This window comes from Dipodomys merriami, unplaced genomic scaffold, assembly GCF_024711535.1.
Source record: "Dipodomys merriami isolate MVZ:Mamm:240054 unplaced genomic scaffold, mDipMer1.0.p SCAF_271, whole genome shotgun sequence".
NCBI classification, from domain to species: Eukaryota; Metazoa; Chordata; class Mammalia; order Rodentia; family Heteromyidae; genus Dipodomys; species Dipodomys merriami.
The window spans coordinates 1,013,129-1,026,981 of NW_027204171.1; the positions used below are offsets into that span (position 1 = coordinate 1,013,129).

The 13,853-nt window shown below is 58.2% G+C and overlaps 2 protein-coding genes across 2 annotated transcripts in view; one reads left to right on the forward strand and one right to left on the reverse strand.

Moving 5' to 3' along the window:
- Positions 1–2,241: 2,241 nt before the first annotated feature.
- On the forward strand, positions 2,242–5,257 carry Gprin1 (G protein regulated inducer of neurite outgrowth 1). The gene has a single exon (XM_070036438.1). The coding sequence runs from the start codon at positions 2,336–2,338 to the stop codon at positions 4,763–4,765; it is 2,430 nt and encodes an 809-aa protein (XP_069892539.1). The 5' UTR covers positions 2,242–2,335; the 3' UTR covers positions 4,766–5,257.
- Positions 5,258–6,603: 1,346 nt separating this feature from the next.
- The window catches only part of Cdhr2 (cadherin related family member 2), a 28,474-nt gene continuing 21,224 nt past the window's right edge, over positions 6,604–13,853 (reverse strand). The window contains exons 22-32 of the mRNA XM_070036511.1: positions 12,202–12,353; positions 11,502–11,610; positions 11,312–11,400; positions 10,860–10,928; positions 10,685–10,762; positions 10,493–10,553; positions 9,885–10,009; positions 9,580–9,696; positions 9,422–9,496; positions 7,765–7,822; positions 6,604–6,827 (exon numbers count right to left, since the gene is read on the reverse strand). Of these exons, the coding sequence (XP_069892612.1) occupies positions 6,687–6,827; positions 7,765–7,822; positions 9,422–9,496; positions 9,580–9,696; positions 9,885–10,009; positions 10,493–10,553; positions 10,685–10,762; positions 10,860–10,928; positions 11,312–11,400; positions 11,502–11,610; positions 12,202–12,353 (1,074 nt within the window). The 3' untranslated portion in view covers positions 6,604–6,686. The remainder of the gene's footprint in view (positions 6,828–7,764; positions 7,823–9,421; positions 9,497–9,579; positions 9,697–9,884; positions 10,010–10,492; positions 10,554–10,684; positions 10,763–10,859; positions 10,929–11,311; positions 11,401–11,501; positions 11,611–12,201; positions 12,354–13,853) is intronic.

The following is a 13,853-nucleotide window of genomic DNA, read 5'->3' on the forward strand; positions in this document are numbered from 1 at the left end:
AAGGACAGCATCCTGAGTTCAAGCCCCAGAATATCTGTTTTTAAAAAGAAATCCAGATTTCTGGCTTTGCTTGGTAAATTAGGAGGCCTGCCACATTCACTTCTAGGCTTAAAACACTCCTGGGTTTTCCAGAATCCATAGGACTGGCCATCCACTCCTCCCCCCAGGCCTCTCCTGATTGGCTGCTGCTGGCCCCTCCCCTTTTTCTTCTACTTCCCCTGCTCTCCTTTGTGGGGAGGTAGCATCTAATATGGGGAATGTTACATTATTTTCTTTGCTCCTACTTTATTGCCTACCCTCTACCCAATCACACTCCCTGCTTTTTCCTAACCCACAGAGTGGTACCCAGGAGGTTGCATGAGTGCCCAGTGTGTGTTGTTAATGGACAGATACCTCCAGTTTGCCACACACACACCCCCCAACTCCTCTCTCTTCCCTCCTTCCCTCTGAGGATGTCAGGAGGCATTAATCCTCTCCCTTGCTCTATTGTTTTTCTTTTCCTTTTCCCTTGGGCTGGTCCTGGGGCTTGAACTTGAGGCCCAGGCGCTGTCCCTTAGCTTTTTCACTCAAGGCTAGCGACTCGACCTCTTCAGCCACACCCCCCACTTCCAGCTTTTTGCTGGAATTAATTGGAGAAGAGTGTCATGGGCTTTCCCTTTTTAGTCTGGCTTTGAACTGCAATCCTCAGATTTCAGCCTCCTAAGTAGCTAGGATGACAGGTGAGAGCCATCGGTCCCTGGCTAAAAGATTTCGATTTTGATCATTTAAAAAAAAAAAAAAAAGGCAAAACCAATGAAAGCAAGTTTCCTGTCAATAATGTGCTGACTGCATCTATACACCGCAGTTCCATGGTCCCTAGATGCAATCTCAGAGTTGGGGTCCCGCAACACACCGCAGATATCTGAAGAAAAATAACCCAATCTTAGACAGGCGCCGGTGGCTCACGCCTGCAATCCTAGTTACTCAGGAGACTGAAATTTGAGGATCACAGTTCAAAGTCAGCCCGGGCAAGGAAAATCCTTGAGACTCTGATCTCCAATGAAACACCAGAAGACCGGAAGTGGCACTGTGGCTCAAGTGGTAGAGCGCTTGCCTTGAGCTGAAGAGCTGAGGGACAGCGCCCAGGCTCTGAGTTCAAGCTCTATGACCAACAAGAAGAAGAGGAGGAGGAAGGGAGGGAGGGAGGGAGTCCAGGGTGAATCTGGAGTGTCTAAGGCCATGAAGAAGAGTTGCTTGGAGACCCAGTTACTTGTTGGACTTTCTTCAAACTCAGTTCACCCCATCTCCAGCACTGCTACCCAGCAACCCTTGCTCCAGCCAATACCCTTCAGGTCACCCTGGCCATCACCCACTATAGCCAATTGCTGCCTGCAATCCCCACCCTTGCAAGACCTTATATCAGGACTATTGCCAGTGCTCCCAGCCTGTTGTAGAGGGAGCCGAGTGATGGATGAAGGATCCCTTGAATAGGAGCTTGAATGCATGCCTGAGCTGCTTCCACCTCGGGCCTGGCCAGCCCCTCTTCCTCCAGCCGGGCCTGCAGGTATCCGTGGCCTACCTTGACCAGACACCATCCATGCAGGCATAAGCAGGTGGCCTACAGTCATGTTTCCTTTGGCCCACTTAAGTGTTTGGGCTTGTTATTTTAAATCTTGAATTCATTAGCATATATATATATATTTTTTTTTTTTTACATGAAGGTCTAGATTTCCCACTTCTCTCAAGACACTTAGGAGAGCAAGTTTGAGCCGGGCACTGTAGCTCACGCCTGTAATCCCAGCTACTCCAGGATGCTGAGAGCTGAGGGTCGTGGTTCACAATCAGCCAGGCAGGCCGACAGGTCTGTGAGATTCTTAGGTTCCCGTGAACAAGCAAAAAGCCGAAAGTGGAGCTGTGGCTCAAGTGGCGGTGCACCAGCCCTTGAGTAAAAAAAAGCTGAGAGCCTGAAGCCATGAGTTCAAGCCCCTGTACTCACACACACACACACACACACACACGCACACACATGCACACACACACACACACACACTTCACAGGATCACTGGATGTGAGGGATCAAGATTGTGACATGGTTGGATTTGTGTGTTCAACCCAGTGCCCCTGTGGGCAGGAGCACTTGGGCTGCTGGGAGAATCAGGGTGGAGACCATTCCCCACCCAGTCTCCTCTGAAGCCTGAACGTGTCCTCTCTTTGTGTTTCAGAACTGGACGGCAGCCGTGGTCTCCAGCATGGCCACGAGGGTCGATGGACAGCGCTAAAGATCCAGCCTGGCTCCAGCCTTCCCGGGTCCCTCAGCTCCCCGCAGGATGGGAGGCTGGGCACTGGGCACCCGGCCATGAAGGATCACAGCGCCTCTCAGCCCAAGCCCAGCCCCTCCCCGCTCAGGGATACCCCTGATCAAAACCCAGCCATGGACTCAAGACCCAGCGGCCCCAGTGGGGTTGAGGAAGGGGCCCTCTGCTCTGAGGGTCCTTCTGGGGACATGGCCTGTCCTTCTACCTGCACCCCTCCCCCAGGACCCACCACCAAGGAGATCCTGGCAGCAGACGCCGCCTTGGTCTTAGGGAGCCCAGAGACTGCTTTGGCTGGGCTGCCAGAGCCCAGGTCCCCCGTGAGCCCGGTCCCCACCTCCTCGGAGAACAGAAACCCCACGTTCTTGGAAGAGATGGATTCTAAATCCTCCACGCAGGCACACCCCGCTGCCGTGGGGAAGGAAGAGTCTGGATTCTCCAAGGCAGAGCCTCTGTTGACAGAAAAGAGTGAACCTGCCGTCTCTACTCCGGGAGATGCTTCTGGAAGGATGGGCTCTCCATATGCCAAGAAGGAGGAGCCTGAATCAGTGGGAAAGGCAGATCCTGGATGCACCGGCGAGGTAGACCTGGTGTCTCCAAGCCACCAGGGCGGCTCTGAGTCTTTGCAAAAGGTGGGTGCTGTGTTCCCAAGCAAGGAGCAGCCTAAGCCCCCCCCATCTTCAGAGGAGATGGTCCCTGCTCCAACGAGGAAGGAAGATGTCATGTCTTTGGGGAAACACGATCCGGGACACCCTGGAGAGGTGAATCCTGCATCCTTAGGAAGTACCGAACACACATGCACAGGAAAGACCCAACGCACAGCCACAGGACAGACAGATTCTGGACTCTCGGTGGAGCCTGAATCTTCTGGAATAGGGGATCCTGAGCCCACCAGAAGGGTGGAGGATGCCAAACACTTGAGATCGGCGGCACCTCCATCTCTGGGAAATGCAGAAATCAGGTCCCCCACAAGAGAGGACCGTGGGTCCCTGGGAAAGGGGAGCCCCACCTCCTCAGGAGAAGGACATCTTGTACCTGTAAGGATGACCGCCGCTGGAGAGATGGATCCTGGGGAAGACCCCACATCTGCCGTGCAAAGTGGGGGGTCTGGACCTTGCGGTGAGCCAGGCGCTGTCTCCTCGGGCGAGGTGGAGGAGGGGCTGGTGTCCCCAGCAAAGCCACCACAGCCCTCGTCTCCAGGACGGGCAGACGAACAGGGGTGGGCAGTGGCGAAGAGGGGGACCACTGACCCCTCGGGGAACCCCGAGTTTCCTGGGAGGGCGGAGCCCACGGCAGCCCTGGGAAATGTCACAACGTCGTCGTCGTCGTCGGTGTTGTCATCATCTTCTGGCAAGGCCGGGCCTGTGTCCTCGGGTCCTGGGGGACCCCGATCCCCGGGGACAGGGGGTCCCCCGTGCGCTGTGGAGAACATCCCAGGGCCGGAAGGGAAAGTGGAGCCCCGGGCCTCGGCCCCATCTGGAGACCCCAGGAACGCCACGACGACGATGCCCAAGGAAAAGGGGGGTCCCCCGCTGACCCCCGACATCCAGGGGGACCCCACCACGGAGGAGGCGGAGATCGGGGCCTCCGGGAAGGCCCAGCCCGAGGCCGGGGACCCACGGGCCGCCCAGCGCCCCGGGCAGGGGCGCACCCCATCTTCCCAGCCGCGGGGGGCGGCGGGGTCCCCGACTCCCGAGAAGGAGCAGCAGCCCGCGGGGCCGCCGGGATCCACCGACTCCACGACGATGACCACGGGGCCGCGGACCCGGGACAACTTCACCAAGGCGCCGTCGTGGGACGCGGGCGGCTCCCCGCCGGGCCCCGCGCGCGAGGACGCGGGCACGCAGGCCGAGGCGCAGGCCTGCGTGTCGGTGGCCGTGAGCCCCATGTCCCCCCAGGACGGCGCCCCGCCGGGCACCCCGGCCTTCAGCTTCCAGGGCCCCCCGCGCCGCCGGGACGCGGGGCTGCAGGTGTCGCTGGGCGCCGCCGCCGCCGCCATCCCCGAGACGCGGTCGGTGGCCACGGGGCCCATGACCCCGCAGGCCGGCGCCGCGCCCCCCGCCGCCGCCTTCCCCGAGGTGCGCGTGCGGCCCGGCTCGGCGCTGGCGGCCGCCCTGGCGCCGCCCGAGGCCGCGGAGCCCGTGCGCGACGTCAAGTGGGACGAGAAGGGCATGACGTGGGAGGTGTACGGCGCCGCCATGGAGGTGGAGGTGCTGGGCCTGGCCATCCAGAAGCATCTGGAACGGCAGATCGAGGAGCACGGCCGCCAGGGGGCCCCCGCGCCGCCGCCCCCCGCCGCCGCTGCGGTCCCCGCCGCCGCCCCCCGGGCGGGTCCCGGCCGCGCCGGCTCCGTGCGCAGCGCGCCGCCGCCGCCCGAGCCCGAGCCCAAGCGCCCGCCCGGCCTGTTCCGCGCGCTGCTGCAGAGCGTGCGCCGGCCGCGGTGCTGCTCGCGGGCCGGGCCCACGGCCGAGTGACCCCCCCCCAGCCCGCCCCACGTTTTCTACGCGCGCCCCCGGGGCACGGGAGGGGGCGCCCACGGCCTCAGGCGCCCCAAGGCCCGCAGCCACACACACCCCCCACACACACACACACCGGGCCGGGCCTGTGGCGCCCCGCCCCGCCCTCTCCAAACGCCTCCCCTTAGTGTTGAGGAACCCCAGAATCCACCTTCACCCCCCTCCCTCCCTCATCGCGTGCTCCCCACACACCTCTCCATCCCCCCCACACCCCTCCATCCCCCCCCACCCCTCCATCCCCACCTCTCCATCCCCCACACACCCCTCCATCCCCCACACACCTCTCCATCCCCCCCACCCCTCCATCCCCACCTCTCCATCCCCCACACACCCCTCCATCCCCCCACACCTCCATCCCCCACACACCCCTCCATCCCCCCTCCACCTATCCATCCCCCCCACACCCCTCCATCCCCCCTCCACCTCTCCATTCCCCCCTCCACCTTTCCATTCCCCCCACACCCCTCCATCCCCCCACACCCCTCCATCCCCCCCTCCACCTCTCCATCCTCCCCTCCACCTCTCCATCCCCCCCTCCACCTCTCCATTCCCCCCTCCACCTCTCCATTCCCCCCACACCCCTCCATCCCCCACACACCCTTCCATCCCCCCACACCCCTCCATCCCCCACACACCTCTCCATCCCCCCCTCCACCTTTCCATTCCCCCCACACCCCTCCATCCCCCCCACACCTCCATCCCCCCTCCACCTCTCCATCCTCCCCTCCACCTCTCCATCCCCCCCTCCACCTCTCCATCCCCCCCTCCACCTCTCCATTCCCCCCTCCACCTTTCCATTCCCCCCACACCCCTCCATCCCCCACACACCCTTCCATCCCCCCACACCCCTCCATCCCCCCCACACCCCTCCATCCCCCCCTCCACCTATCCATCCCCCCTCCACCTATCCATCCCCCCACACCTCTCCATCCCCCACACACCCCTCCATCCCCCCTCCACCTATCTCCCCCTCCACCTCTCCATCCCCCCACACCCCTCCATCCCACCCACACCCCTCCATCCCACCCACACCCCTCCATCCCCCACCCTTCCATCCCCCCACACCCCTCCATCCCCCCCACACCTCTCCATCCCCCCCTCCACCTCTCCATTCCCCCTCCCTTACACTGGGTGAGCTTGGGACCTGCTGGGCACCCCTCCACCCACCTCTCTCCCCCTCCTCCCTCTCCCCCCAGAGCTGAGTTTCTAAGATGGTCAGACTGGTGCAATGGGGCTCCAGCCCCTCCCCACCCCATCCCCCACCCCCCAGAACTAGGAAAGACTGCATGCAACTCTCTTAAGTGGTACTGCGCATGTGCGGGCATCGGTGTGCCAGAGAGCTCTCCCCCCTCCTCTCCACCCTCCCCACACCCCTCCTCCCCTGGGTCGCCAGGGAGTCTTAGCAGTGGGTCGGGCAGGGCCGGCTGGCCCCATGGACTAGGCATCTCTCTTGCATGATTTTGGTGGTCCTTCCTCCCCTCCCCTGTCCCCCACCCACACCGGGTCAGCAAGGACTGCAGGTCACCCGTCAAGGTCACAGGCGGGGTGACAGCTGGCGCTGGAGATGGAGGTGGAGCCACCCCGCAGTTCTTGCTTGTCCCCTACCCCAGCTCCCTGAACCCCTCCCGTGCTGTGACACACCCCCCAGTCCCTTATAATCACTGCGCCCTTGTCCCCCACCCCCCTCAATCCCTCCAGCCTCCATTTTTTTTTTGGTTTGGGGTATAAATTGTCACCATAGACCTTGGTAATAAAATCTTTCCCCAATCCCTTGTGTGGTGACATGGGACGGAAGGCAGGAGACAAAAGAGACACGTCTATTATTACATCTGGGGGGGAGGGGGAGGGGAGAGGCAGGTCAGGGCTGGGGGGGCAGTCTTCACAGGTCCGTGGTGTCCAGGCCAGCGTTGGTGAAGGACAGCACCTCCCGCCCTGGGCCCTGGGTGCCCATCTTCCTGTCTGCCAACACCACACTTAGGGGCTCCGGATCTGGCCCCGGTGGGCTGTGGCCAGGCTCCTTCTGGGGGTGGGGAGGGGGGAAGGTGTAAATAGGGGTGATCTTCTCCCAGGCTCTCTGCGCTTCTGGTTGTGTGGCAAAGGTGGCCACAGCTCAGGTGAAGGAGGACCTGGGGTGGGGTGTTTGCTACACCCCAACATTCTGCCCCGTCCTGGGGAAATGTCCAGTCCTGCTATCTGTTGATGGCAGTTTCTGTTCCCCCACACACACACACTCACAACAGGCACCACATGGGCACAATTCATTACAGAGGACAGCCCTGGCCAGAAAGGGGCAGAGCAGCCTGGCCCCGGTGGCTCACGCCTGTCATCCTAGCTACTCAGGAGGCTGAGATCTGAGGATCGTGGTTCAAAGCCAGCCCGGGCAGGAAAGTCTATGAGACTCTGATCTCCAGTGAACCACCAGGAAACCAGAAGTGGCGCTGTGGCTCAAGTGATTGAGCACTCATCTTGAGCTGAAGAGCTGAGGGTCAGCGCCTAGGCCCTGAGTTCAAGCCCCACAACTGACCAATATACATATATATACACACAAGGGACAGTGCCCAGGGCATGAGTTTCAGAGACATTCGACTTCAGCACTATTAGCAATCTATTAACAATTCCTTCTGTTTTGGTGGTGGTGGTGGTGAGGCTTGATCTCGGGGCCTGGGCGCTGTCCCTGAGCTCTGTGTACTCAAGGCTGGTGCTCTACCACTTTGAGCCACAGTGCCACTTCTAGTTTCTCAAGTGCTTCTAACATAAGCGTCTCACAGGGATTTTGGTTTCCCAGGCTGGCTTTGAACCGTGATCCTCAGACCTCAGCCTCCTGGGTAGCGAGGATGACAGCGGGAGGCAGGGAAGGGGAAAGATGTGAGGGCGGAGGAGGCTGAGGGCGTGAGCTGCAGGTGCCTCCAGCTCTGCCCTTCAGAGAGAGCCCATCCCCCCCTCCTGCCACCTCTTACCTTGGTGGCCTGACTGTCCCTGTTCACGTCCACGGAATTCTCGTCCAGGGAATTGAGGCTGAGGGGGAAGTAATGGAGTCACTTCCATTGTGCCCGCCAGCACCAGCTTCACCACCACACCATCATCAGCATCAGCATCATCAGCATCAATACCATCACCATCATCTTCAATACCATCACCATCATCAATACCATCACCATCATCAATACCATCACTATCATCATCATCAATACCATCACCATCATTATTATCATCATCATCACCATCATCATCATCACCAACATCACCACCACCACCACATCCTCATCATCAATACCATCACCATCATCACCAACAACTATGATCACCACCATCACCACCACCACACCATCATCATCATCACCATCATCACCACCACCACATCATCAACACCATCATCAATACCATCAACATTATCTTCAATATCATCACCATCATCATCAATACCATCACCATATCAATACCGTCGCCATCGTCAATACCATCATCATCATCAATACCATCATCATCAACACCATCACCATCATCTTCAATACCATCACCATCATCTTTAATACCATCACCATCATCATCAATACCATCACCATCATCAATACCATCACCATCATCTTTAATACCATCACCATCATCTTCAATACCATCACCATCATCATCAATACCATCACCATCATCAATACCATCACCATCATCTTCAATACCATCACCATCGTCGCCACCAACATCCATTTCACCATTACCACAACACCATTACCATCATCATCACCAACATTATCCCCAACCATCACCATCACCATCTCCACAACCATCATCACCACCACCACCATCACCGCCATCATCATCACCACCACCATCATCACCACCATCATCATCATCACCATCATCATCATCATCATCATCATCACCATCACCATCATCACCACCATCATCATCATCATCATCATCATTACCGCCATCATCATCACTACCATCATCATCATCACCACCACCACCATCATCATCATCACCATCACCATCATCATCATCATCACCATCACCATCATCATCACCATCATCATCATCATCATCATCATCATCATCATCATCATATCATCATCATCATCACCATCATCACCACCATCATCTCCATCATCACCACCATCATCACCACCATCATCATCACCATCATCATCATCACCATCATCACCACCATCATCATCACCATCATCATCGTCATCATCACCATCATCACCACCATCATCACCATCATCATCACCATCATCATCATCATCACCATCATCATCATCACCACCATCATCACCATCATCATCACCACCATCACCATCGTCATCATCATCATCATCACCATCATCATCATCATCACCACCATCATCATCATCACCACCATCATCACCATCATCATCACCACCATCACCATCATCGTCATCACCACCACCATCATCATCATCATCATCACCATCACCATCATCGTCATCACCACCACCACCACCATCATCATCATCATCATCACCACCATCATCATCATCATCATCACCATCATCACCATCATCATCATCATCATCATCCCACCACTCCCATGATCACGCCCATCACCACCGCGCCTCCTCTTGTCCCACACCAGCCCCGAGCCTGGCTGCGTACCTGACGTAGTCCTGGTCACTGGAGGAGGACACGTACTCCAGGTCTTTGGCGGGGAGGTCCAGCATGGGGTTGGCCCTGGGAAGAAGGCGTGGTCAGTCGGCGTGGCGCCCGGCCACGGGCCAGGCCTCCTGTCCACCCCGCGCCCCGCGCTCGCTCACCGCTCGGCGTTATACACGTTGGTCCCGGGGATGGCGGGCCCGGAGGCCACTGCTGTCCCCACCGCCGTCCTCCGGGCCTCCTTGCCGGCCTTCATGGCCCGGAGCTTCCGGTGGTAGCTGTGGGGGATGGGGGGGATGGGATGGGGGAGGGGGTCCTGCTCACTGCACCCCACTGAGGGATGGAGGAGTCGGGGAGAAGCACGTGGCAAGGGCCAGGGATGGGGATTGTGCCTGAATTCCAGCTCTCTCCGTCCATCCCTCCGGGCCAGGTGGGGGAGGGGGAGGGGGAGGGGGTCTCACCGCACCTCTTCCTCACGCACACCAGGGCTACGCTCATGATCAGCAGGACCAGCACCAACGCCACGGCCAGTCCTATGATGGTGTTGGACAGCACCTGGGGCTGGCTGGACTCCTGGCTCTCCTGGGATCCCTGGAGGAGGGGAGGAGGAGGAGGAGGAGGAGGAGCGTGGGGAGGCTGCGGGGACACACCCCTCCTCCCCCCTCCTCCTCCCTGTCCCCTCCCCTCCCTTCCCCCGCCCCCACTCTCCTCCCCCCTCCTCCTCCCTGTCCCCTCCCCTCCTGTCCATTCCACTCTCCATCCTGGCCTCTTTCTCTTTCCCTCCCTGCCACCTCCCCACATCCCTTTGTCTTTCCTCTCCCCCTCCATCCCCTCCCCCTCCAGAGCCTCATCCCAGCTCCCCTCCCCCTCCCCCTCTACTCCTTCCCCCTCCATCTTCCCCTCCCCCTATCTCCCATACCCCCCTTCTCCTTCCTGCCCCCTCTCCCCTCCATCTTCCCCTCCGCCATCTCCCCCCTCTTTTTCCTCCTTTCCTTCCTCCCTCCATCTCCTCTCCTCTGCCCTCCCGGTCCCCCTCGCCCTCCCCTTTCCTCTCCCTCTCCCCCCCCCTCTCACCAGGACCACCAGCCCCATGTTGAGCAGCTGTGTCAGGGAGTCCTGGTCTCTCCGGATCATCCTGCCGCACAATCGCAATCATACTCAGACCCAGGGGCACCGAGGTCCCCTGGGGCCTGCTGCCCCCCAAGACACCCCCCCCGGGGTCCCAGGGTGGCACCACCCCATCCCCAGGCCCCACCACCCACTCACACGCTCAGCTGGTTCAGTGTCAGCGCTGTCCCATTGGGGAACACAAAGTAGGCATCAAGGTAGGAGACGGCTTGGGCCCTGGAACGCAGGGAAGTGGGGGTCGGAGGGGGTCAAACAGCCCAGGACCATGGCAGGCCTCGCCCTCACCCCACCACCCACACTGTAAGGCCCTCACCGGGCTGCGGGGTTTATGTTCTGAATGTCCACCACGTAGACGCTGGTCCTGGTGGCTTGGGCCAGTGCCCTGCAGAAGACACAGGCCTCAGAGAGCTGGGGCGGGGTGGGGGGGGGCCCTGGCTTGGGCCCAGGATGGCACCTGTGTAAATTCGGGCAGGAAAGCCTTCCCTCTGGGGTTCAGGGTTTGCTTTGGGGGAGCAGAGCGCTCCTGGGTAATACACAACCATCACCACCAAACATGGCGGCTCTGTTCCCAGCTCTCGGTGCCTTTGGCCCGCGGCCTGAGCTTTGGGGACACACAGAAAGGAGATCCAGGTCCAGGGGTGACAGAGTCAGGGCCAGAGTGGAGAGGCAAGCAGTCTATCCAGATCTTGTTGGGGGGATCCACCTCCTAGCACCCCCTCAATGCTTCCCACAACCCCCCCCTTTTCCTGTGTCCCCCAGACCTACGCCTTGATGTCCTCCATGTTGGCGCCCACCTCGTCTTTGCTCGTGGAGAATTGCAGCCTCACGCGATAACTCTGGTCCACCGTGAACAGCTGGGGGTGGGTGGGAGATGAGCCATGGGGCGCCCAGGCCTGGGAGACTGAGTTTTGGGGGGGCTGGGATTGCTGGAGGCAGGGACCAACACACCACTCACATTCAGGGTGATTTGGGTCTTGTGGGTCACATTGTCCAACACGTGGTCCCGGGCCTGAACTGTCACTTGGTAAGTGCCCTGAAGAGTGGAATCCAAGCTGGTTACCAGCCTGGAGGTCGGAAGAAAACATAGCTCAAGCTGGGTGCCGATGGCGCACACCTGTCATCCTCGCTACTCAGGAGGCTGAGATCTGAGGATCGCGGTTCAAAGCCAGCCCGGGCAGGAAATCTTATCTCCTATGAACCACCAGAAAACCAGAAGTGGCGCTGTGGCTCAAGTGGTAGAACGCTTGCCTTGAGCTGAAGAGCTGAGGGACAGCGCCCAGGCCCAGAGTTCAAGCCCTACGACCAATAAAAGAAAAGCTCAATCCTTTTATTGGGGGGAAGGGAGGGAGGGTGGTTGTGAGATTTGAACTCAGATCCTGGGTGCTGTCCCTGAGCTTTTTCACTCAAGGCAAACGCTCTACCTCTTTGAACCACAGCTCCACCTCCGGTTTTCTGGTTATTCACTGGAGATAAGAGTCTCACACATTTTCCTGCCCCTTGCTGGCTTTGAACTGCGATCCTCAGATCTCAGCTTAAACCTTTCTGGAACTCACTGGTGCATATTCCAGGATGGGGGAGGGGCAGGGCTTAGTGCCCTCAAGCCTCCCCTGTCCCCCCCCAAATCCCCCCAAAATCCAGTTGCTGATCATAGTTACTGGATACTGCCGGTAAACACGCCGGCCTCTGATGTAGTAGAGATCTGGAAGTAGTTATTGAATGGGGTGGTGGTCCCATCCTCAGAGACGAAATCCACCCGGAGGAGCGAGAACTTGATGTTGGCATTGGCTCCTGAATCTTCATCTCTGGCCTGGGAACAAAAGGTTAGCATATTTGGGGGGGGCTAAGTCGGACACCCCTTTCCCAGGGATCAGTGGCAACAGTGTTCTGGGAGGTCCACACAGTACCCACCCTCTCCACAGCTCTCCAAGTGCCCCCCACATTAAGTAAGCACAAGCTTGTGTGTGTGTGTGTGTCTGTGTGTCTGTGTCTGTGTGTCTGTGTGTCTGTGTGTCCACCCATCCTGGCATCCTGGGGCTTGAACTCAGGGCCTGGGTGCTCTTCGTTTTTTCGCTAAAGGCTGGTGCTCTGCCACTTGAGCCACAGCTCCATTTCTGGCTTTTCCATGGTTAATTGAAGAGTCTCATGGACTTCCCTGCTTGGGCTGGCTTTGAACCATGATCCTCAGATCTCAGCCTCCTGAGTAGCTAGCATTACCAATGTGAGCCACCCAGGGCCAGCTAGCACAAGCTCTTCTTAAGAGATAGAAGAGTGAGAGGGGGTGGGAAGGAGGGGGAAAGGGAGAGTTTAAGAGTTCTCCAGTGGGGTGCTCGGTGGCTCACGCCTGTCATCCTAACTACTCAGGAGGCTGAGATCTGAGGATCACAGTTCAAAGCCAGCCCAGGCAGGGAAGTCTGTGAGACTCCTATCTCCAATTAATCAGTAGAAAACAGGAAGTGGCACTGTGGCTCAAGTGGTAGAGTGCTCTTCTTGAGCTGAAGAGCTCAGGGACAGCGCCCAGGCCCAGAGTTTAAGCCCCAGGACAGATCAAAAAATACAAAATGAATAAAATATAAAAGGGAAACTGAGTCTCAGAGAGGCATGGTAGTTCTGCAGGTCAGTAAGAGGCCCAGCAGCTAGACCCAGCCCCAGGGGCTCAACCCACACAGAGAGCCAACACCCTCTAGTACACACACCCAGCTTCACTCAGAACAAATTGAAAGCATTATTAGAATTTTGTCCTGGGGAAATGAATTAAGTAGAAGGAACTCATTTAATTTATAATTGCCTGGGAGCTCATCATCATATTCCAGCATTCCTGTGTAGTGAGGAGGGGTAAAAATATTCTAGCTGGCAAAGTGCTATTGATGGTCATGAAATCTTTATGAATAGCAAACTGAACAATTAAGGAAATCTGATGAGGTCAACTAGCAGGTGCAGCAGGGTGGCCTGTAATCCCAGCTACTCGGGAAACAGATCTGAGGGTCCCAGTTTGAACCTAACCCAACCCCAGGTTGGAAAGTCGTTGGGATTCTTATTTCCAGTTACCACTAAAAAAGCCAGACGTGCAGGCTGGGAAGGTGGCTCCGTGGTAGAGCGCTTGCCTTGCATGCATGAGGCCCTGGGTTCGATTCCTCTGCACCACATAAGCAGAAAAAGCTGGAAGTGGCGCTGTGGCTCAAGTGGTAGAGTGCTCACCTTGAGCAAAAGAGCTCAGAGACAGCGCCCAGGCCCTGAGTTCAAGCCCAAGTACCAGGACACACACACACACACACAATTCCCCTTGGGCTCCATTTTCCCTACCTTGGGA

What these genes read in the sequence shown, in the direction of transcription:
- Gprin1 (XM_070036438.1), top strand. Translation starts at nt 2,336, where the DNA reads ATGAAGGATCACAGCGCCTCTCAGCCCAAGCCCAGCCCCTCCCCGCTC.